Source organism: Vanacampus margaritifer, chromosome 14, assembly GCF_051991255.1.
Source record: "Vanacampus margaritifer isolate UIUO_Vmar chromosome 14, RoL_Vmar_1.0, whole genome shotgun sequence".
In the NCBI taxonomy this organism is placed as follows: domain Eukaryota; kingdom Metazoa; phylum Chordata; class Actinopteri; order Syngnathiformes; family Syngnathidae; genus Vanacampus; species Vanacampus margaritifer.
Genome location: NC_135445.1, coordinates 13225162 through 13249624, shown reverse-complemented (window position 1 = coordinate 13249624; position 24463 = coordinate 13225162). Strand labels below are relative to the sequence as shown.

The 24463-nt window shown below is 39.7% G+C and overlaps 4 protein-coding genes across 4 annotated transcripts; 2 read left to right on the top strand and 2 right to left on the bottom strand.

Moving 5' to 3' along the window:
• The first annotated feature begins 234 nt into the window (after nucleotides 1–234).
• fam136a (family with sequence similarity 136 member A) lies at nucleotides 235–1276 on the top strand. Its single transcript, XM_077585638.1, has 3 exons — nucleotides 235–501; nucleotides 574–714; nucleotides 873–1276. Exons 1-3 carry the CDS (start codon nucleotides 415–417, stop codon nucleotides 1059–1061), a joined length of 417 nt encoding a protein of 138 aa, XP_077441764.1. The 5' UTR covers nucleotides 235–414; the 3' UTR covers nucleotides 1062–1276.
• Nucleotides 1277–1911: 635 nt separating this feature from the next.
• On the bottom strand, nucleotides 1912–9459 carry gmcl1 (germ cell-less, spermatogenesis associated). The gene is made up of 15 exons (XM_077585636.1): nucleotides 8653–9459; nucleotides 8082–8252; nucleotides 7882–8001; nucleotides 7352–7448; nucleotides 6924–7021; nucleotides 6726–6838; nucleotides 6487–6552; nucleotides 5200–5284; nucleotides 5024–5114; nucleotides 4798–4938; nucleotides 4612–4681; nucleotides 4455–4530; nucleotides 3559–3704; nucleotides 3054–3141; nucleotides 1912–2985 (listed from the first exon to the last, which is right to left on the bottom strand). The coding sequence occupies exons 2-15, from the start codon at nucleotides 8244–8246 to the stop codon at nucleotides 2845–2847; spliced, it is 1497 nt and encodes a 498-aa protein (XP_077441762.1). The 5' UTR covers nucleotides 8247–8252; nucleotides 8653–9459; the 3' UTR covers nucleotides 1912–2844.
• A 69-nt stretch (nucleotides 9460–9528) lies between these two features.
• ggcx (gamma-glutamyl carboxylase) lies at nucleotides 9529–18188 on the top strand. Its single transcript, XM_077585633.1, has 15 exons — nucleotides 9529–9754; nucleotides 9946–10149; nucleotides 10226–10384; nucleotides 11196–11361; nucleotides 11426–11504; nucleotides 11575–11681; nucleotides 11752–11915; nucleotides 13263–13558; nucleotides 13754–13885; nucleotides 15021–15172; nucleotides 15322–15491; nucleotides 15573–15703; nucleotides 15795–15942; nucleotides 17239–17443; nucleotides 17513–18188. Exons 1-15 carry the CDS (start codon nucleotides 9730–9732, stop codon nucleotides 17670–17672), a joined length of 2298 nt encoding a protein of 765 aa, XP_077441759.1. The 5' UTR covers nucleotides 9529–9729; the 3' UTR covers nucleotides 17673–18188.
• Nucleotides 18181–23930, bottom strand: snx24 (sorting nexin 24). The gene is made up of 7 exons (XM_077585637.1): nucleotides 23637–23930; nucleotides 22773–22856; nucleotides 21727–21831; nucleotides 19920–20014; nucleotides 19767–19796; nucleotides 19617–19681; nucleotides 18181–19466 (listed from the first exon to the last, which is right to left on the bottom strand). The coding sequence occupies exons 1-7, from the start codon at nucleotides 23703–23705 to the stop codon at nucleotides 19396–19398; spliced, it is 519 nt and encodes a 172-aa protein (XP_077441763.1). The 5' UTR covers nucleotides 23706–23930; the 3' UTR covers nucleotides 18181–19395.
• Nucleotides 23931–24463: the final 533 nt, after the last annotated feature.

Sequence of the window (24463 nt, the reverse complement as noted above, 5' to 3'; positions counted from 1 at the left end):
TATCATAATGAAATTTATAATTCTATTATTTAAAATTGCATTAAACAATCACGTCATAACGTGGTAGAATTATGTATATATTTTATTTTTATAGCCACTGTTCACGTTTATTTTTTGTTACAAATAGAAAATAGAACAAAAATTCTAGTGCGAAAAAATAACAAATGTAAAATTATACATTTTTGTATTTTTTGTTTTTTAACGGACTGACTCCAAAATCCGGAAAAGGTTGTCTTAAGCGGAAGTAACCCGGAAGTGACGAACTGCATGCTTTTCTAAAACCATGCTTGAATGGAGGTGACCTTAGTGTCTAATAGCTAAGAAAAAAAAAAACATTTCTGACTGTTCTGTTAGGCGCCTGCCCCGTACTGTTTAATACAAAAGATCTTACAGTATTGAGCGCGACGAGCAGACATGGCGGAGGCTCACCAAGCACGCATTCAGGCTGTGGTGGAAGAAATGGTCCAAAACCTGGAAAGGGATCACATCCGCAAAATGCAGGTAGGTCTTCTAACTGTGCACACTTCGTCTAGTACGTACGTACAATTATTAACGAGGTGTTCGTGCTGGCAGGGTCGCATGTTCAAGTGCAGCGCGGACTGCTGTGATCAACCCACGGACTCCATGACTCAGGTGCATCAGTGCATCGACAGGTGTCACACTCCTTTGGCCAAAGCCCAAGGACTCGTCACCAACGAGCTGGAGAAGTTTCAGGTGAGTGATAGAAGTTGCAATTTTATTTTTTTCCATAATTACACTAGCATGTCTGACTCTCATTTCTGAGGATCTGTTAGAATCCAGATTCTTCCTGTGAATAATTTGAATGTCAATCAACTGGTATTAAAATTAAACCTTTTTTTTCTCACCACCAGGACCGTCTGGCCAGATGCACGATGCACTGCAACGACAAGGCGAAAGATCTGTTTGACTCAGGTGCCAAGGAGCCTGCCGTCCGGTCCCTAATGGAGCGATGCGTGGGCAGCTGCGTGGACGACCACATGAACCTGATCCCCAGCATGACCCGTAGAATCCAAGAGAACCTGGACTCGATACCTCAATGACAAATGTCAACACTTGTGCTGAGCCCACTCGGGGCAGTGACTATGAAGTGGAAGTGAATAAGCAGGAGGCATGGCATCCAGTATGCCTTGCAGTTGGAATCATGCACAAGGTGTTCTGTCACACATATTTAAGTTTGTCATTTTTAATACATGTAGGATTACTTCCTTTCACGGAGAGGTATGTTTCTGTAAAACATTAAACATGGAATACACAACTGCCTTTTGACTGCATATTTTGTAGAGCATGGCAAAAAATAACCAAATGCATACCTAATGAGGTAATAACCAGTCATTCAAACTGGTGAAAATATCTTAAATGCATACTACGGTAATCATTGTTTGTTTTGGGGTGCAATGACATACTGTAAAGAAAATTGTTATGCCATGGCATCAGTAGTTTCGAAGTACAAGGTGTAGTGGGCCTCCTCTCACAGATCATATTACACTTGTTTACAAACATGAGTTGTCAAACCCCATTATACAACGGAACCTCTGGAGTGTATTGCACCCCCAGTAGTACAATTAAAACTGAATTTTTGGGGGATGACTAAAATGTCAAATCCATTACAGTTCAGCGAGAATTAACTCCATACCTTCTTTGCAAAGCCTAAAATTGTCACATGTAGAGACAGAAATGGAATTTGTCAGATGAGTTGTTTTACTTAAGAAAATGTTTTTCAATCCATGCCCGACCGTACAGATAAAGATGGTGGCAATTTGAACCCTTGGACAGGTTAGTTTAACTAAATTTTTTGTTGTTAACGGTTCAACGGAAAAACTTAAAATTGTCAACTAGTGTCCTAATGAGAAAGTGGCATAAATAACAGAAGCACGTAACAGTACGTTTAGATATGATAGCACCACAGCCCACATCATTGGGCAGTTTTATTGGCAATAAAAATCTTGTATACATATTGTTTTGCCCCCCAAAAAAGTAAAAAATATGTATATATAAATAAATGTGGAATAAAAACAAGGGATGCCACTGCAGCATTAGTGTCTGTCAGTTTGTATTGCCTTTCTTGGCATTATGTGGCCATCTTGGTTGACGCATAAGCAGGTGAAGAAATGTAGGAAAAAAACTGACATACAAGTGCTTAAATACTGAAAGTAATTCAAAGTGATTTAAGTTTGTAAATGTGATGCCATAGTAAGAAAACAAGTGGACCCTTGTGGTGAAGGAAACAAGACTGCTGGCTCAGTGTAGAGCGCATCATCATTTGATTACTTGAACGTGATGACTACTATTTAATTTACATATTTTAGGTGTACTGTATTTACAAGGTGAAAACAAAGAACTGCTCAGTCGTAGATGTCCACTAACACTAAATCTTCAATACACAGTAAATTGTGACATTTCCTCTTATTTATTAAAACAGCTACTGTTGTTGAAGTATTTTACCTGTACAAGAAAAGAAAAAAAACGCAATTTCAGAAATTCCTGCTTTGGTGAAAATTCCCCGTTTTCTGATTTCCAGAAGTTCCATGGGGCAGGGAAAAAAAAAAAAAAATTCATGGGGCAGTCCCGTTAATGTTCCCATCAATGAGATGACTGCTTTGTGAAACAGTCATCAACGCAAGTGCACAAATGGAAAAGTTCCCATGTCGAGGTATGCACTTTCACGCCACGGTGGAATGACACCATCCTCCAAGTGATACATCAGTGATGTATTCCCCCCACGCTGGCTTACAGGTGATCCATTCATGATGTTGAAGGTGCCAGCGGAGTGTACAAACAGTGCCAACGTTACCACAAGAACGGGTGGCGGCTACCGTGTGCCGATCAGGAAATGCTGCGGGCGCCTCCCTCTTGTTCCAAGGGGTCCAGCCGGTGGTCTGCGTACATCGACGTGTACAAGAAGTTGCAGCAGATATAAAGCGGGAAGGACAGCAGGCGGCTATCCAGGTTCATCACCACGTACTCCTGAGAGGAGGGACATTACCGGTAGTTGAACATCTCACTTCCTGTGAAGATGGACCACGCTTACTGACCTGGTCCTTCTCGAGTGTGAGAAGCTGGTAACCGGTCGAGCGGCTGCACACCATCTTGCCAAGATTATCGAAGGAGGCCAAGCGTAACCTGGATCAACAATAGCAGCAGAAGTGGCACATAGTGATATCTGTAATAATCTTGTCTACCTACCAACACATCTACTTCAGTACATTGGACACTGGATATAAAAAGTCCACACACCCCTAATCAAACAAGGTTTTTGGGATGTCAAAAAAATGACCAGATCAATCATTTCACCTCGCCTTTTCAACAGATGTGCTGCTCTTAATATCGTGACATGATGTCGAGGATATCGTGGCAATTTTAATATCGTGATATTGCTGTTATTGTTACATCCATAGTGACGATAGGAGAATACAGCGTTGACACAAAACCAACCAAAAGCAGACAGTGAACCCACTAAAAAGAGACAAAATCAAACGTTTGAATATGCTGTGTGACTGAGCCACAACAGGAAGTGAGAGTGTGGCCCCTGCTGCTAACCTGTATGCAAGATGTCGCCGTGGCTGCAGGCTCACAGCGCCCCCGCATGGCTGACTTAGCGTGTTCCTTTTGAAGATGATGAAGCGGTTGGTGTAGGTGACCAGCAGGTCGAACCCGAAGTTGAACCCGGTCCATCGCCAGCAGTACTAAGGATTTACAAAAATAATTATATACCCTTTATTATAAATCGCATGATGTCATATGTATGAAAATACTATGCATTTACTATTACTAAATTGATGTCAAAGTTAAAGCATATCGCATTAATCATGTACTAATGCAGATTAATCACACCATTAATTTTGACCGCAGATGATCCTTTAGCTTGACAGCAGATGGTTATGTTGAAGGTAGCACAGGTTGTGTTTGAGCAATAAACTCAACTACATGCATTAAAGTAAAGCATTTAATAAATGTTTGTGTATGACATTTAGAATATTTGTTCATGTCAAACTATTGGGGTCATTTTTTTTCTCATTTTAAATCATGCAAGTAATTAACTGATTAGAAAAAGAAGAGGATAAGAGTGTGCAGTGGATCAAAAAATGTTGAAGAAGTCCTCATAACATATCTCAAAAGTATTAACACATAACCGCCAAATTTGGCGGGGAAAAAAGGTTGATAAAAAAGCCTTTTTAATTAAGCAATTAATCGTGATTAATCAAAACTAAGATGCGATTCATCTTATTAAAAAATGTAATTGTTTGACAACTCTACTAAATATATAAACATATTAACATCTATAGTAGCACATATATGCCCAAAAAATCCCTCACATTGACACCATGAAATTACACTAATTTAAAGGTTGCATTTAACTTAACATACGTACACAGATAAACAAAAAATATGTATATTGTAAAAATGTGCTGTCATCACAATTATGTGTCACTCACATCTCCATCTTTGGTCAATTTCCTGCCACACCTCATGCTGTTTAACTCAAATTCTTCTTTGTTGCCTTCCTGTGGACTAATAGTGGCTAGCGTTAACAATTCAGATCAGTTTGAATACATGGGGCACATGGATTTGCTCCAGAGGAACTCTTCTTACCCATTATCATTGTCAAATTCAGTCCGCAACATGGCAAACCACTGTGTTTTGTATACTGCTGTCAACCAATCTGGAAAAGGGGGTCAATGAAACAATGTGGTGAAACTGCACTGTGCTTTATATTGAAATCTGTTTGCACTGTTGTAAATGAAATGAGATTAGAATTAGCATTGAAATGATGTATACCTGGAGGCAAAATGTTGTCCCGCTCCAGGATGCGCGCAGAAGCGAGGTCGTTGACGATATACTGAAGACGCACATATTTGAACACGGAACAATAGGGGGCACCCTCCTCTGTGTTTAGGAAGGCCTCCCTCTCACACAGGTCTGTAAGGCAAATTCAAAACCACCAAAAAATATCTTAAAAATAATACACAAAAGGGAGCATATTGTCTTCAATCGTATGCAGTACCGGTCCTGCGTTTGCACAGCCAGGCGTCGGCGTCAGGCAGAAGCTGCTTTATGGGTCCGTCCCACGTGTGGTTGAGCTGCAGGAACATCCACTGACGAGACAAAATAATACAAGAGTCAATAAAATAAAAAGCGCAGTTAGCAAAATCTCAGTGAAGCATGAAAACAAATGTATACCTTCTTTAGAGCAGTGTAGACATCCATCTCCACCTGCATGACGAAAAGGTCGAACGACTGGATGAGCTGCTCCATCATCTCAGTTCTGAACAAATACAAGTAGGTATGTGAGAGTGCACGTTCACAACATAACGTACAAACATTTAAATTGACAACTAATGGGATTATATGTACATTTTTAATGTGTACATATTATACAAAATACACAAATATTTAATTAAATAAGAAAATACATGTACAAATGCATACCTACACTTATTTACAATAATTCAATTAACCAACTGTTTATTAAAAATCACAAATGAAAAAAAAAACATTTTAACTGACCAATTTTAGAGTGGGAAAAACATCTAAATAGATGCAACAAATATAGAAAAATGAGACTAATCCTTGTTTTTATGAAAAATATAATTTGATCTATACATAAATTATTGCTAAAATTTGTTATTTTAGTTGCTCAAATCAATTAGTCAATTTTTTTTACTAACCAATTTTAATAATAAAAAAATATACAACAAATATTAATCAATAACAACGTGAAAAGATGCTCGCACCAGATTCTGCAGAATATTTCGATCTGCAGTCCAGAAAACATTAAAGAAAAATGAACACTGATTGGGGTCAAATTTTCTGGTTCTCTTAGCAAATGATTTTGCTGAAATTAAGTGATATATTGCTCATTTAAATTATTTTTTTCATTTTAAGGCCAGATTTAGTCGCATAGTGTTCCGTGTACAATTTCCAGATTTTATTTTATTTTTTTACTTTAGTGGGCCTCTACAAAGATCTAGCGTACCAGATTTGGCCCGCAGGCACTAGTTTCACACCTGTGCCCCACCTGTGCTATTATGATCTACACTCCAGCCTTGACGGTTGCTGGAGTCTTTCTATTTCTCTATTTCCTTTGCATCCTGTATTCTATTATCTATTACAGCTCCCTTCGGGCGGTAAGTTAGGTACACCCTGAAAACCGGGGTACCCGAATTTGCTTCTCAAATGCCACTATTTTCAGAGGGGGGGGTTGCGGAGTGCAATCTGGTAACCATAGAAACTAGTACAACTGGTTATGTAAACCCCTGTTCATCACACAGGATATGTTCCAGACCCAACAAATACAGGTAGAACATCAATGATATACAGATGTTTCATAGCTTTATCCCTCACACACTCTTTAAACCCGTCTGTTAGATAGTGGACCTTTGCACACTCGCAGTTCAGCAATCGTAGATTTTTTTGTGCTATTTGTGGGGGTACACTGTGACAAGAGGTTCATTTAACACCACATACCCAATTTCTTTCATCAAGTCCACATTTTGGTGCGTCATGAGGTTGCTTAGTAGCCACTCCAGACATCTGCACAAAGACACACACCAGCAAAAATTTGCAGAAATTCTGTAGCACAAGACTTATTTGTGGAAGAAGATCCGACAATGTCAGGAACTTCCTCATAAGCATATTCTTTTACATCAGCTTTGAAAATTTGGAATTAAGACCTCATCAGCTCTGGTGGAAAAATAAGCACTGACTTTTTCATGACGGACTCCAAGCCGTAGACGCAAGACGACGCGTAATAGCTGCACACTGTATTTGCGCTGATGTTTTCCTTCATGGTTTCGCCACACTGCTGGATCAAACCATCCTGCCATCACAACAAGCAAAGACTGGCTTCATTCCACCGTGCTTGTATATTACAGTAGCACTAGTTGACAATTCCATTTACTGACCAGCTGTAGCATACAAGCAGCGGCAAGGATACTGACAACCCCACTGGGCTTGATGAGAACGTCATCGCGGTACAAAGATCCAAAGACTACCTGCAGAGCTAAATATACACACAAGAGAACATTTTAGTCAGATTAACACATAACCAATATAATGTCATTTACATATCACTACATTCATCCATTTTTTCCCCCATACTGCGGTTCAAAGGCAGCGCAGTGCCCTAGTGGTTAGAATGTCTGATACACAGTAGTGGAGAAGGATAAAATGTATTCCTGTATGGCATTTGCAAGTTCTCCTAGTTTTCACACTCAAAACTCAATTCTCCTGTAATGTTGTATTGAAAGAAAATGTTGCCATTTGTTCTGCCTTTTATTTTAAGAAAATTGTGAACCGCCGTACAAATTCACCACCTCAGACGCCTTCTCACCTTCTATACCAATGTTCTGGTCAGGTATCTCCAGGTTGATTTCCATCATGTTAGACTCCTTCCATGAGCCGCTGAACATGCTGGAGAAATAACCCGACTGGCAGATACAAAAAAAAAAAAGAAAATGAAAAAGTAAGTGTTAAGATAAAAGGTGACACTAAGGCTGGATTTACATTGCATTGTTGAATTGAGATAATTCCGATTTTTTTGTTCCCAATTGGGATACGTGTCAAGAATAGAAAAAAATGCATGGAATTGGATATACCGTGGGAACCGAAAACCGGTTCCAACTTGGACCCCTTTCACTTTATCAAATCGGAATGGTACTCCATTGTGATAGATTTTTCTCACGGGTATTGTCGCGTGTCGCTTGAAATGGACATGAAAGCACACAGAACCCCCCCACCCGCCCAAAAGAAAAAATCTGATGCAGGAGTTAAATCGGAATTGGGCACTTCAACCAACAGTGCAAATACAGCCTTCGAAGGCATTTGAAAATGAGGTGTGTGGTGTTTTTGTCTCTGTTTCACCTGGCACAGGTACAGTTTATGAAGGTTCCACTCTTGTCCCAGTGCGCAGATGCGAATGTCGCTGTTTTCTCCATTGAGGAACAACGTTTGAAAAATGTAATTGGACGTGCTTTTCAGTTTCTTCCTGTTGAAGATTAAAGAGAAAACTGTACTGTAAGATAAGGACAGCTGGCTAATTCACTGACGACGGATCTTATCACTTGCCTGCGTGGTGTATCCAAAATGGTGTCGTCATCTTCTTTGTCATCCTCACAATCACACTGTGTGTTCCGTTTCCTCTTCCATTCGCACCCGTGTTTGCGGCTGCTTTCGCCGGTTTCCTCTGGTCCCTTCGAGGACTGAAATCTGCTTCCCATATTTCCCATCTTTGCCTGCACAAACAGAAGTAACAAACACACAGAGTGACTAGAAATACATTTCGCAAAATGAATATTTGCGCTTTTTAGGACAATGCAGCTTACATTTTACTCATTTAACACAACTACTAACATGATTTTAGTCCAATATAGTTATCTAACAAGTTAATTAGCTATTTGTTGAACCAACACAACAGCACTTCCAATCAATTCCACCACAATAGACATTAAATGTCCCTGTATTAAATCAAGTACAGTCCTGTGACATTATTACGTGGGTTCTACATGCACAACCTACAAGTACTGAACACCACTTATCCATGCTGCAGTCAGCTAAAAGGCTGCTCTCTTACAAGTAACTGTACATCTATATGATGTTTGAATTAGCATATTCAGCACGAACATGTTACTTTACCTTTTGACGAGCGCGGGGACAGTCGGGTAGTTTTGACGTGGACTTTAAAACAAACCCACGTCTGTTTATCACCTCACCCAACCAGCTGAGGATGGGCTAACTCTACGAATTACCATACAAAACAAAGTCTCCAACGACGAAAGCGTCATCCGTCACAAGCTACACATTCACAAAAGCCGATAAACTAACATGTTCTCCCCCATCCAAAAAAAGAGAGTATAAATGCAAATTGGACGTGTGAAGAATAACAATACAGAAAATCTGCTGCTGTGTTCTTCTTGCTCCTCCTTCTTTTCCTCCTCTTCTTCTTCTTCTTCTCCTCCTCCTCCTTCTTCTTCTTCTCTGGTCACGTGAGGCAGGAGTTGCTACAGCGCCGCTTTTGTCAAATCAAAGAACTGCACTTGTAGAAAAATAAATGGTATGGATGTGTTTCAGCAGCTCAAATTATTTAGCTAAATTTGGCGTTACGAATAACGCTGATTTACGCGTTTCAATATTTTTCGGAGTAGTAGTAGTTTCGGATGTAGGATAAAATCGCCACGCCACAGAAAGTGAGCCAAATTCTGCACGATCACACTCTGTATACTTTTGTTGAACGTACTCGTGCTCTCTCCTAGAGTCCAAAGTGCACAGACGATCAATATTTGGCATCTTACCCTTTTATAACGCATTTTTGTTTTACATAAAAACAATTGGAAAGAAATTGTATATTTAGAAAAAAATAAAACAAAGCTTATTTGAACGGACATCGTGTACTGTATATGATATTTTGCGAGTATTCGTGTAAAACATTTCTTTCAACACTACCCGGATATGACGTGTAAAAAACCATTTTTAGCGGGGGGCGGTTTACAGAGAAACCAGCCAATAGACATCGAGTGTCTCTGACAACATTTCCAAGGTCCCGCCCCTGGTCAGCCTGTGGTTTGGGTCTGCGTGGGACTGTGACACGTAAGTTAGTCTGTCTCGTTGACTCCACTGGGCAGCACACCTCCACCTGAGCCTTGGACTTTTCTGGATTTTTCTCTGCCACGAACACAGCCTGCCATTTACTGCTTTTATTTTAACATTTGAACCATGGAAACGAGAGACGCGAGTGCAGGTGAGGTATTAACTTGGCTATGTGTTGTAGTTTTAGTCAATGTAAACACTGAGAATATAAATCTACTGGTATTTAAAGTCCTGTGTGATTATGCAACTTTAATTTAACTATAAGTAAATGTAAAATCTACCGGTGTATAATGCGTGTGGAGTCCGTCCAATGAGGTTGTTTTGACTTTACTATAATACCAGGTGCTTTACTGGGCAGAGATGGAAAGCAAACAACTGCAAAAAACGCTGCAGCACTTAAGAAAAAGGACCAAACCGCACCTCAAAGTGGGATGGAGCAGCTCTTTGGTTTCAAGAAGGACGATCTGACCTCCTGGTCCAGCCTGGTGGCTCTTTTGAACCGGCCAACGGACCCTGCATCCTTGGGCATCTTCCGTTGCTTGTTTGGTGACTAGTAATGCTGAAAACTATGAGGGAAAACCCCGACCTTTTGTATCAAACTGATCAATATGATCTTGTGCAGGTCTGTTGATGGCCATTGACATCACACAGGAGCGTGGCCTCAGTCACGTGGACTACAAGTACCTGGACGGTGCCCCAGTGTGCCGCTTTCCACTCTTCAATTTCCTGAAGCCACTTCCCATGGACTGGATGTACCTGGTCTATCTGGTGATGTTCGTCGGTGGGTTGTACATTTCCTTCCCACCCCTCACTGGCAATCCACTCTGTAGCTTTAGGGGGAAACTCCGCAGGGGTTGCACTGTTGCCAGACATGAAAGCACATATGCAATTTGTTGCTTTAGACCCTCCCCCCAAACCTCTTCATGCAGTCACAGTTTTTTTCACACAGTGATATTGTTAGAGTAAGTTAAAAAAAAATACATGGGAAATTATGCTATTAGGCTCAAGATTGCTAGCTGTAAATATACAGTATATACACGATTTTGACAAGTATAATTTGGTGTTTTGGCGATGAAGTGTTGCCTTGACCAATGAAAATGCAATCTCCTTTTCCCCGCAATCCGTGCTTTTGCCCCTGGTCGTCATTTTCATGTTGGTTATACCTCTAACTTGCATATACAGTAAAAGTTTTTGTACCTAATACAGAGCGGCAATTCACATTGGAGCAGCCCCAAGTTACAATATAGGTGTAGCTTTCAGTCTCTGCTTTTGCAAGTAAAATGCATGCTTTATGGGGTTTAAGTCTGGAGATTCACTAGGACAGTCTAAAACCTTGCACTTATTGCCCTTGCGGTCCTTAGTTGTCGGTTAAAAAAAGAAATTGAGGATTATGTCTGTATTTTTTTTTAATTAATTAGCTATAAATATTACCCCAATGATGCTAGCATACTCACAATTACGTTTAAATTTGTCTTGTTCTTGATGTCCTCGCAAATGCAAATTGTGAGAAACAATGCACCAAACTGTTGAGTATGTCTGATCATTTTTATTTGTGATTAAGTTAAATTATGTGTGTGCGTGTCTCTCTGAAGGTGCGTTGGGCATCATGCTGGGCTGTTTGTACCGTCTGTCCTGTCTAATGTTCATCTCCACGTACTGGTACATCTTCTTCTTGGACAAAACGGCATGGAATAATCACTCCTACCTCTATGGCCTCATCGGATTCCAATTAACACTCATGGATGGCAACAGATATTGGTGAGTGTTCACTTTACGCAAAAGCAGCTGGGAGGATTTTAACGTTTATGTTGCTACTTTTTAGGTCACTCGACGGCTTGAGGAGACCTTCCATCAGAAACGCACACGTGCCGCTTTGGAACTATACCCTGTTGAGGACGCAGGTTCGAGCACCGTGGCCATTCATGTTCATGCATGTCATGCTTCGAGTTGTCTAATGGTGTCTCTTTATAGATATTCATAGTCTACTTCATCGCCGGCGTGAAAAAGCTGGATGCAGATTGGATGGAGGGCTACTCCATGTCGTACCTGGCGCACCATTGGCTGTTTGATCCCTTCAAGTAGGTAGCATTTAAAACGTGCCGCTGAAGTCCCAGCTCATTTAAACTCATCACGCCCGTCCTATTTTAGGGCGATTCTTCCCGTGGAGTTGGTGAGTTTGCTGGTGGTACACGGGGGCGGCCTCATGCTGGACTTGAGCGCCGGCTACTTGCTCTTTTTCGACGCCACGCGGCCTTATGTGATGGTCTTCGTCAGCTACTTTCACTGCATGAACTCTCAGCTCTTTAGCATCGGTGAGTTTGTCTACTATTATTGCCACTACTAGTCTACGTAATACTTCATATATCCTCCCACCTACCATGTCCAGTATACTGTGTACACTCAGAGGCCACATTCTAAAGTGTTATTGCATGTAAAATAAAATAATTTAAATGCACATTTAACTTAAAAATAAATCCTGTATGTTTTGGAATATAAGCCACATTTTTTTCATAATTTATTAATTTAAACAATTTATATTCAGGCTCGTAGTAGAATTAGAGCTCGGACTGGAAATCAAAATCCCCGTTCCCTAAACGTGTTGATGGCAGCAAACTATGGTTTGATTCAAAACTTTGACTCCTAACCAAGGAATTTTTTATTTATTTTTTAAGTTTAAAATGGCTGACCTTAACAAGAATGTAATGCATTGTGGCCAAACGTAAAATTGTGGTTGGCTATTGTGCCTCTTGGTGTTGTAAACAAATCGGATCTTTGTTGTGGCGGATACCGCATGCTAAATTAGTGATACGTCCAATTGACTATTTCTTCTTCTACTTTCTTTTGGCGATTGGTAAATACTTTTGGTGCATTTTTATACTCTGGCGTAAAGTGGGGATTTTGTGTGCAAGTCCGAGCTCTCTTGTTCTTGGTCTCGGTTTTTGTAAAACAAATTTCCCCAAAAAGATGCGACTTATACTCTGGAGCGACTTGGTGCTAAAAATACGGTATGTTTTTAAAAAGATAAAGAACCCAAATTTGTTGGTCGTAGCAAAATTATTTCAATAAGTACAAATGGGTGTCATGAATTCACCATTTTGTTTTGTCCAACTATTTGAAAACTCAGCTATTCACTGTAAAAGTCGAGCTATTTGCGGTTTTGTGCTGTAGCCTGAAATGCCACAAGATGCCACCAAAGCCCTGCATAGAAAAATAGCACAATAATTGGAACTATGTTGAAGTGATACATCTTGACTGAGAGAAGATTTATGTGTCCAGGAGGAGCCAAGATTCGTTTTGAAGATTCAATTTTAATGGTAGTTACGGAGAATCTTAGCTGCATGTGTATGTGCACATTCTTGGAAATCCAATCATCTGTCAGCTGTTTTTTAAGGCAAGGTCATAAGAAGAGTTTAGAACAAAAGTGTTTGAGGACCATAGTTTGTGGTAGATTTACAATTTAAACTATGAATATAGGCAGTTTAAAAAAAATTCAGATGACATTGATTACTCATGGCTTTTCGCTCTTTATGGTAGTAGGGCTTTGTCCTTATCCACTCGCCAATGACAGCGGATTACAGTATAGCATTTGATTATGCAGTTGACAAATGTTTTCAAGGCTTGACTGCATGTGACGTTACCTTCACATTCACCTCTCAAAGGCATGTTCCCGTACGCAATGCTGGCAACAAGTCCGCTCTTCTGCTATGCCGACTGGCCGAGGAGGTTCTTCGGCCGCTTCCCGGCGTGCCTCAGGGTCGTCCTCCCGCTCACTTCGGCCAACCCCCAGCACAGCTCCTCCTGCGTTTACCACGAGGCCTCCGGCAGCAAACGCCAGCCCACGCCGGCCACCTCCAAATCTCCTAAACTACGATTTAAACACAAGCTGGCGGCTGTTTTTACTTTGGCCTACATTTTGGAGCAGTTCTTCCTGCCTTACTCCCACTTCATCACTAAGGTACAAGCACTTTTTGGCATTAACAGCATGTAATCACTTGTTGCGTCAGGCTTCTGGAGCTTCTGTTTACTGTCAACAAAGCCTTATCATTACTCACTCACAGTTAAGCAATGACGGTCAGCAAGGTCGCTCGCCCACTGATAAAAAGTTCATCGTTCTGTGTCTAGTGTCTGATCGTTTGCTTTTGTCTGCTAGGGTTACAACAACTGGACCAACGGCTTGTACGGATACTCGTGGGACATGATGGTTCACTCCCGTAGCCACCAGCATGCCAAGATCACATACAAGGATGGGAAGACGGGAGAGGTGGGATACCTCAACCCAGGGGTGAGTTGGTAGCAAAATAGCATGTTACTGTGTCAGGAGATTAAAAATGTTTAATTGTACTTAATCGCATGACTTCAATAGTTAACTCATTTGCACCCGAATTTCTACACTAGATCATACAGAAGGCTTTGATGTAGCCTCTGAACTGAAGAGAACGCATAAATCAATGGTAGTTGGTGGTACAAAAACGGCCAGCAGGTGGCAGCAGAGTATAAGAGATCAACCAGGGCCATGTTGCGAAAAGGCTCTTTTCCCCAGTGTTTTGATTTTAATGCTAATTGCTGCAAAACGGAAACAGATAGAAATATACTTTTTTTCCTGATGAAAGAAGAGATTCTTATCTTTCTTTTGGCATGTTTTTATAGCAATAAAACAATATTCTGTAGGCCTTGCAAAATCTGCCAAAATCCAGTAAAACAGCCAGGAGCAAAGGGGGTTGCTTCAGTGAAAATGGCTGGGACTGAATGAGTTAATCACAAATTGTTCTAAATACCACACCCCAAAAAAATTATACTCTTGTTAACATAAAAGTGGAAAAAAAATTAAACTAATAGAAATATGGCTCCATCTTTTCGTCCTTGATACAGTAATTTCATATAAATTCATAAAATTGAGTTAAAATTAAAAATATGTACTGTACTGTAAAAAACAAACAAAAAAAAAACAGTGTGATATTGATTTGTGTTGGTCATTTTACTGCCACTAGATGGCATAATTGCATTTGTAAGACGGTGGCAGTTCAGTGCATTTTTCTTTTCATATTGAGCTATCTAATCTTTAACATGAAGCAACTTGTGAAATTCTGCACATTTTTAAAACTCTATAATACATCTTGACCCCAGCCTCCACAAATATATGCATTAATATTAAATATTATATATATACAGTATATATATATATATATATATATATATATATATATATATATATATATATATATATATATATATATATATATATATATATATATTTGAAGCAATAGGGACGCCTACTATTAATATGGTGGCGTCCAAATCAAGTTATGTGCTCAATGAAACAACTACAAAATCCTGCCAAACTTAATTGACTTCTTTTTCTTTTTAAACCTGACTATAGTTATGTTTTACAATATGTACACCGTGTGTGTTTGTGTCAGGTGTTCACACAAAGCCGGCGCTGGAAAGATCACGGCGACATGCTGAAGCAGTACGCCACGTGCCTCAATGACCTCCTGCCTCGCTACAATATCTCCGAGCCCCAGATCTACTTTGACATCTGGGTGTCCATCAACGAACGCTTCCAGCAAAGGTGACGATTGTAGCTCAGGACCAAGCAACGATGTCGGTCGGCTTTGTTTTGTTGTATAATTCTGTAATGACTGTTAATTGACTGAAACTAATCCAATAAAAATCTATTAATCAATGGCGCGTTTAATACTCACTCTGATCTCCTCCAAGGATCTTCGACCCACGTGCGGACATCGTCAGGGCCGACTGGTCGCCGTTCCGACCAAACGGGTGGCTGATGCCTCTGCTGGTGGACCTGTCGCCTTGGAGAACCAAGTTCCAAGAGATTGAGAGTTCTTTGGACAACCAGACCGAGATCGTCTTCATCGCTGACTTCCCAGGTTACAGGTTACACCATCTCCGTCGAATTAGTGAAGTGCTGTGTCGTGTACGTAACTTTCTGCATGCTGGTTACCTTGCAGGTCTCCATTTGGAGAACTTTGTCAGTGAAGATCTGGGCAACACCAGCATCCACTTGTTGCAGGGTAGTCTCAATGTGGAGATATTGGAGGAGAAAAAGAACTATTCTCTGCAGGCTGGAGAGAACATACAGGTACAAAGTGGAAAAAACACACAATTGCATTACTGCACATTTGGCTGCTTAACACAATCATGTATTGGCCTTCATGTGTTGTATGGTGTAGGTTCCTGCCGGGGCTTACCACAGAGTGTACACAGTGTCCGAGGAGCCATCTTGCTACATGTACATCTACGTCAACACTACAGAGGCGGCACTGCAGCAGAACTTCACCAAACTGCTGGACCTCCAGGAGCGCATTCGCAACGGGACAGGTGACAATTGAAATGACTAGTGCCAAACATCCAGCAGTTTTAGATAATGCTGTTACACACTCCGTATCCATTTTGTTTCAAGCTAATATTAATACAAAATAAAAAAACACATTCATGCTTACATTTTTAAAGACAAACTTTTACATTTAAGATTAAAACTCATTACATGGTGGAAATATCAAGTCAGAGAGTTTCTGCACATAGAGTAATTGCTGACACCAATCAATCTATTTTCTACAGTGCATGTCCTCAATAGGGTCGCGGATGAGCTGGAGCCATAAAAGGCAGAATTCAGCACTTTTGACAGATAATTCACATTGACACCTATTGATCATTTAGAGCAGGGGTCTGTAACCCTCGGCTATGGAGCCACATATCGCTCTTTCGTACTTCTCCTTTGGCTCCCTGTGGATCTTTAAAAAAAAAATGTTGAAATAAATATATTTACATATTTACATTTTGTTCTAGATATTCTTCAAATGAATCAATGATTTAGATTTAAACAAATATATATTCCAAAAAAATGTCAGTCTAAAATTTGAAGTTAGCTGAATTATGAATGAAATTGCCCAAAATTTCAGAGAATTGAATTAAAAAAAGGGCAGCATTTTTTCTACAAAATGTGCCAAAACACAAGACGGTAGAAAATGTAAATGTTTTTGGTATTGACAAAAAAGTAAGTAAATTGATTTTTAAAAAGGCAGAAAAGAAAACATTCAAAAAGTAAAAGATAATAAAATGTCCAAAATCAAGCTTACCATAGAATGAACACAAAATTGCAAAAAATCAGAAATTTGATAGAGAAAAAATTGTGATAAAATGTCCACAAAAAAAAGGGAGGCAGAAAATGACCTTATGTCCATAAAATTGCCCCAAAAAATGTGAGAAATTTGACAGAAAAGGCCGAAGTCTAAAAATGTATGAAAAAATACCCCAAAAATAAATTAATCCAAAGACAGAAGATGAAAGGTATTAGAAAATGAATCTCAAAGTATTTAATGCTGCATATTTTTCTGTTATGGTGCAGCTCTAATTAGCTCTTGGCCCCACAGTACATTAGACTAACACACTGTTTCATTTATCACGATATTCAAATGTTTTGCGGTTCCAGACAGATTTTTTTGTTGTTTATTTGACCTAAAATGGCTCTTTTGACAGTAAAGGTTGCTGACCCGTTCTAGAGTCTTTAGTCAACGACAGCACATACTATATGAAGTATAACGAGAGATAACCAACACAAGCACACGATTTAACTTTGCAATCCAAAAAAAGCTGACTTCAGTCTCACCTGAACAGAAACGGAACCTCTTCCGCCCGAGCTGCAGCCTATCATGTCGACGGACGACGAAGACGGCGCCGAAGTCAACGCAACCGACCCCGTTGTGAGGCTCTTCCTCAAGAGGCAGCGGCGTATTAAGGAAGTGAAGAAACGCAGGCAGGCTGGCGTGCTGGAACGACTTGAGCGCTTCAGCGTCAAGAAATACTACGCCATACGGCGAGGGTGAGTAAAGCGGCCCGATTGTCAGCAAGTGTGTAACCATTTGTCACGAACCTTTCCTTGTACTATTAGATTCTTGATGACCGCCATTGCAATGCGAAACCTGGTGGTGGGTCTTCCTCCGCGTGAGCAGCTGACGCAGGAAGTGGCGTTCGCCAACATGAGGGAACCCGAGGCAGAAGGAAACCAGAACAAGCAGCTTAAATATGAAGTTGGTCATGAAGAACTCTAAAGATGTTACTGCTGGATGCCCTGGATTTGGAGTGTGTGTTTGTTGGTACAACTGGACTGTTACTATTGGAAACAGACAACACACCCAGATTGACAATGGACAGTTTTGTAAAAGTATTTGTCATTTCAGATTACATCCAAATGAGGAAAAGTCAGTATTTTTTGCCTGACATGCAACCTAACACTAAAAGATTTGACTTCGGCTGAAAGAGGACCAGTTTCTTTAAAGGGTTTAATGCTGTAATTCAAAATGAGTTAAATAAGCTGATTTTAATATGTAGATTACCGTATTTCCTTCAAACAGCGGCCAGGCTATTTTACTAAACTGCAAAGACTGCCGGTCGGCGTTTATTAGAGCAGAGGTCGCTATTTGAGGAAATACAGTATATGTAAACACTGCTTATTCCTGCTGTTTTGCGAGCGTGTATGCAAACCTCCATAATGTGAGTAATACTTTGTCAAGCCTAAGCCTTTTTAGTCACTTTTATAAGAATAAAAACAAAAGCCTGTGAAGTCAGTAACGTGGTTTTAATCATGAATGATTCAGTTTCATCCATCCTATGGCACATTGTGACTCTTCACACATGGGAGCACAAACAGTACAATAATACTTAGATGAGGGTACACTTGCACCAGGAGGACTTAGTTCAATGATGATTCAGTACATGATGAAGATGAGGTTTTCCAAAATTGCTGTGTTTGACATGTGACATCAATTCACAGATTCAAGTTCACAACATTGACTACTTCCAGAACATCTATTTACTCTTCATGTAACAACATTCAGGAGCAGCTCAATAACAGAATATTTCATAGTGGTTCAATTCAAAAAGTGAAATTAATTTGATGGATTCACGACTACACTCTGATTGAAATGTACCATGATTTAACCCCAAAAAAAAGACAATGAAGAAATTACACTTGAAACAATCCAAATGATTTTTAATATAGAAATGAAACAGGAATTGGTGTTTAACTTTTTAAAGTGAATTGCAGTATTAGAAGTCATTGAGATGTGTATGTGTGGCAAAGTGTTTGATTTCTTATTGCACAAAAAAATTATACTTACACTGCCTTCATTATTTGCATCCCAACTGGGACATTACTGGTACTAGTGTCACAAACTGGCCATTAAGAATTAAGTGTTATAATAATGAGCATTTTAGTAAAAAATAAAATATCATTTAATAAAAACAACAACAATCTCAAAGATGCATGTACAAAATTAAGTAAGGTCAGTCTACGGGGTTTAAAATGAACCCAATGTCCCTTTAAAGTCCTCTGTGACCCGGGCGCTGGTATTTTTAAGGGAGTGGCACCTCCCTACTCTGCATATTTTTCTTTTATTTTTTACCAGGAGGCCTTCAACGCCTCATTTCTCATGTGGCTCCTCAGAGCTGCTTGTTTCCCTCAATCGTTTTACTCTAGTTAAATAAATCTCTCACCTGTGATCCGCTTCTTTTCCTCCATTTTCTATAGTTGGTTATGAATACATATTTCACAGTATAAGACATGTCACAAAAACGGCAAATGACCATTTTGCTGCTTCAGTCAGTTAAAACGTCTTGATTTATCTTTATCTGATTCGAATGGCTCCGATCGAACCTGAGATAAAAGTTTAAGCCAAAAAAAAAAAAGATGAAGTAATGTGTTCTATCTTGAAGATAATGTAGATGAGGTTTAGTTTCTCCACGACTTGCTCCCCCACCCCTTGTATTGTAGCTCTACCTTGGTTGAAGATCAGCGTAGAAAATTCCATGGATGACACCTTCAATCACGACATTTGAAAATGCATCTAAAGCCAGAAAAGGGGGGGGGGGCACTTAAAACCAGGGATCAAATGGAAAACCTTTCCTGGTTAGCACTGTTATCTTTGTAAAGCGAAAATGAATGATAGATCTCATTAAGTTATGCAGGAGTACGTAATGTTGTGGCCTGGACTCACCGTGTGCGTCGGGCAGCAGGTAGGGGTCATTCAGAAACACCATGACGGGCTGATGTGAAAGTTTACTGAAAGTCACACAAACATGTTTTTATTAGTAACTTGAGGGACTAACTCTTAATATGAAATATACACACAACAGAACTGACTCACCTTGATTCCATTGAGTCTGTATCGAAAGACCTAAAAAAAGGCAAAATGGAGGGTAAGGCACAAAAGCCTTCTAGTGGACAGACAACAAACTTACCACGGAAAGCCACAAAAACAAGCATATTTTTTTGGGGTCTGAATTCAGTTTCAACTTACCCACAGCTGTCCGTCTTTGGCAAGGAAGGGAAATGGCGGATATTGAGGAAGTCCAGGAATATCTTTGGAAGAACCTCGTTCTCCATAATTATAGTCTGGCAAGACGGAGAAAACAGCAAGGGGAAAAAAAGTATTGTTACCCTGCGTGGCAACTTGTTCCGTTTTTAGATGACCAAAATCTACGTACCCCACCAGGCCCATAAAAATTATTCAATCATCCTTTCTCCTTGTTAATTTTTTTTTTTTTTAATAAGATAATAGATGTGTTGCTGCAGCGTTTGTGTTCAAATACCCTTTCCTTAATCACACTTTTTTCCCCACAGTTTTTCATAGACTTAAGTTTATACAATTATCCTTGCGGCTAAAACGACCAAAATATTCTATCTAATGCACCTTTTGTTTAGACGGTGACGGCATTTTGAGGGCTTGAAAATGTAAAGATTAAAACCGCCCTACAGAGTGGAAAAGTTGAATACGCTCTACCATTGCGTTCCTATATACGCGTCCCAAAACTCAAATCTACTCATGTCGCGTACGCGTTTACGTCACATACATGTGCCAGTACAGGGAAGTAAACAAACCCGTGTTAATGACCCAAAAGGAATCCTTACAACAATTTTAAAGTAACGTATTTTGCTAGTAGCCATCGTTTTGGTTTAGATCAGTGCAGATCATTGACGTAGAACGCAGATCAGAGATAAAGGGAGAATTTACGCATGCGCACGGATATGGCGTAGTTACATCACAGCGCCACCTAGCTGCCTGGCATGTACACAAAATAGAATTCCACACACACTTGCGTAATTATATGCAACATAATTTTTTCTGATAAACTCTTGTCCTAAATAAAATGTGGAGACAAGACACCACTTTTGCGTCTTCTGTTCAGATCGTCATCATATAAACCCGTAACCCGCGTCACAAGTCAAAATGGCAGACTACTCGGTGAAATGACGCACTCCATCGAAAAGCATTGGACTTTGGATCAGTGTAATTTAATCATCATTTTGATTCCAAAATGTGATGAAATGTCATTTGACTACTATAACAATCGGCCTGGTTTGTATGCTAATCACTGGTAAAAGGAATACAATGTGTAAGCAAGCATTTGCATTGCGAAAATATCAGAAATGCCCAGATTTGTTGATTAAAGTTACAGCTCGGACTCGCACCCAAAATCCTCGTTCCTGAATCGCGTTGACAGCAACAAACGAGTTGGATTCAAAACGTACGCATCTAACAACGGAAACGTTTTTCTTTTTAGTTTAAAATGGCTTATCCTACCTAGAATCGCACAACGCATTATGGCCAAAGGTAGAATACGAGTCGGTTACTGTTACTGTACCTTTTTCATGCTGTAAATAGTAGATCCTTGTTGTGGCAGATGCCAATAAACTAGTGAGCTCGCTGGGAGATGGTCACTTTATTTGTATGAGCCGGCAGCAAACTATCAACATACATCATACATTAGTTGCCATGACTACTACTACTTTTTTCTTTTGACGGCTGGCAAATAATTTTGGGGCATTACCGCCACCTTTCGAAATGAAGTTCATGTGACAATATTCAATTAGTGACAATTAGCTAGTTCAGTATGTCCAAAAAAACAGTAATACTCTTTGTTTAATAATTAAACTTTAACTGGGACTGACAATAAACAACCTAAAACAAGCACTGTGTACTGTTCACTACATGCTAGGTAGGCGCCATCATCATATTAATTCATTTTGGTCTCAGATTGAGATCTCAAGTACTGTTGCGAACACAAAATGGCGGACAAGTAGGTGTAGGTAGTGCTGACAAGTACCTGCAGGTAGAGCTCCAGTCCTTGTCTCCTCTGCTCCAGCACTTTGGGAACCCAGTTCCTCACATGCTTGGACGGCATCTCCGGCGGTTTTATGCTCTTCTTCAGCTGGAAACATGAAAGAAAAAAATTAAATAAGGGAAAGAAAATAAGCAAATCTCACAATATATGAAAGTTTAAGATACAAATACAATACAAAATGCATATCTAATTAACCCTCCCCCCTTTTTTTCTTTTGCTCCTTTCTATGCTTGTTTATTTATTATATCTGTAAAGAGCCCTATAAATAAACTGTCATCTTTATCATATTATTCCTTCTTGTCAATTCTTTTTGGAATCTAAGAAGGCCAGGAGGTCAAGATAATGCAAATAGACAAGCTCACGTGAACAACAAATGTTGAGTGGCCCTGTTTAGACTCAAAAATGGGAAGAGGAAGTACTTATGGCTGTGAGTGCAAACAAACAGATGAACAGATTTTTTTGTGGCTGAGATTTCCTGTGTGCCAACACGCCATCTATTTTCTATAGCACTCATTAAGGTCACATGCAAGCCGATCCCTATCCCAGCTGACTTTGGGCAAGAGGCAGGGTACGTCTTGGACTAGTTGCCAGTCAATCGCCGGACACATAGACAACCATTCACACCTTTGCGCAATTTAGAGAGTTCAATGAATGAATGAAGAAAATGAGCAAAGATGGATTAAGTCGGTTAAGTAACGCAACTGGTAAATTTTCGAAAAATTCTGTCATCCTCAACCAACCACTAATTAGCCATTTGAGTTGTAATTATTACTATAACACGGACAAACAAAGAGAAATGCAGCTCTCTGTTTTGTCCTCACTTTTATACACTTCAACCTTTGCTTAGTCTGCTCTTTCTGCTTTGTAATTAATATTTCCACAAGTAAATATATACTGCTACTAAACAATAAAAGAAAAAGCAGAAACCTAAGCCTATATATTCCACCCAAATTGTCATATCTGTCGACTAAACATTTCTTAGTCTGCTTGATGACATCATCGAAGCGTGTGATGCTTAGTCAGCTCACCATTTTATGCAAGGAGTGGAATTCACTGTAACGCTTCTCGACAGCATGTTGCCTTCCGCTTGTCAGCACGTCGATTCGAAACACCTGAAAGAGAGGCACGACCATGAAAAAAGGGGGGTGCGTGCATCCTGATCCACTTCCAGTGAAACGAAAATGACAGCTGATGTGTCAGTGATTATCAGGAGGAAACATGTGGTGATCACGATTAAACTTCCTCCTATCAGCCCCACTCTTCCCTGCTGCTTGAGAAAAGGAAAAGTTACTCTATAATGAACATAAACAATAAAAAAAAAAAAAGACAAAACCTGCAAAACTTTAAATCAGTGTTTACCAACCTAAATTGAGCCAAGACACTTATTTTACAATAGAAATAATAACACAGATTGTGACTAAAGGATTAATGACTTAGTGAAAACTGGGGTTGGAGTCTACCATATTTAAGTAACAATATACATACCTGAATTAAAAACAACACTGTCATATAAAAAAATGGTTAAAAATAAATTTTAAATACAATTAATTGTAATAGAAAACAGCTGGAAACTAAATAAATCAAAAGAACCACAGAAGGCGAGAATGTTAATTTATCGTGAACTAAATGAATAATACAGTGCATTCTGGGAATCGTAGTTTAGCCAAGAAGCAACCCTTGACACATGAACGTTTTTACCATTAACTGACTGGAGTGTCCTAACCTTCAGTTTGGAATGTCACACGGTCGGGATTGTTGTTGTATAACAAAAACAAAGCACAAATAACTGAGAGTGTATGGCATTAAAATCCAACAGTATCAAGGGAAAAAAACGGATACATTTCGCTGCATAGACATCACATAAGCACAACACAAACCAGCTATAAACTCACCGTGTAGCCCCTCTCGATGTGGTTGTTTTCTAAACGAAAAGACGGAATGGACACGCTGATAGGATGCATAACGACTAGTGTACAACTAAGATCCCGAGTGACAACATTTAATGGCAAACACACGAGCGTGAGCTGACACTCTTGCACGTACACACGTAAACACACGCACACGCAGTTTGCGTACAATTTAGCAGCTAGCTAGCTAAATGGCCACGCATTAAAATAAGTACGCTAGTTCGTACTTGCGTGCTAGCTCGCTTGCCTTGAGGGTACAATCCCACAATGCATCGCGGGGTGGAGGCTTCTCGGTGGGGTCTGCGGGTACTTTGGACATACGCTGGCCATCCTTGCCTTGGATAATGGACATTGATAGAATAACAAATATATATTTCAATATTCAATGTCAATTTTATTCCACTCTTAAAAACAAACAAAACAAGCACAAAAAAACATACAAAGATTAAGAAAAAATACAGTTGCACATTAAGAAGACAGGCATACCAGTGTTTCCATATGTTTGACTGGTAGCGAATTGCACTTCATCCAATATTCATGAGTGACACCAAAATTTCATTTTAAGACTTTCTCAGTCTACCAATAAAACTATACATTAAAGTTCTTAGTACAGCTTGCAAAGTGTTCACTCGTGCAGAGACCAACATCTCAGTTGCACTAGTCCATCATAGCCTTCTTGAAAGCACTCGCAGAGCATCATTATAGGCCTATACATACTAGCTTTTTTATAGCTATGCCAAAGGTGAGCTGTATACAAAGGTGTACAAAATGATTTAAACAGGAACAAATTTACATCATCAGAACATGAACCA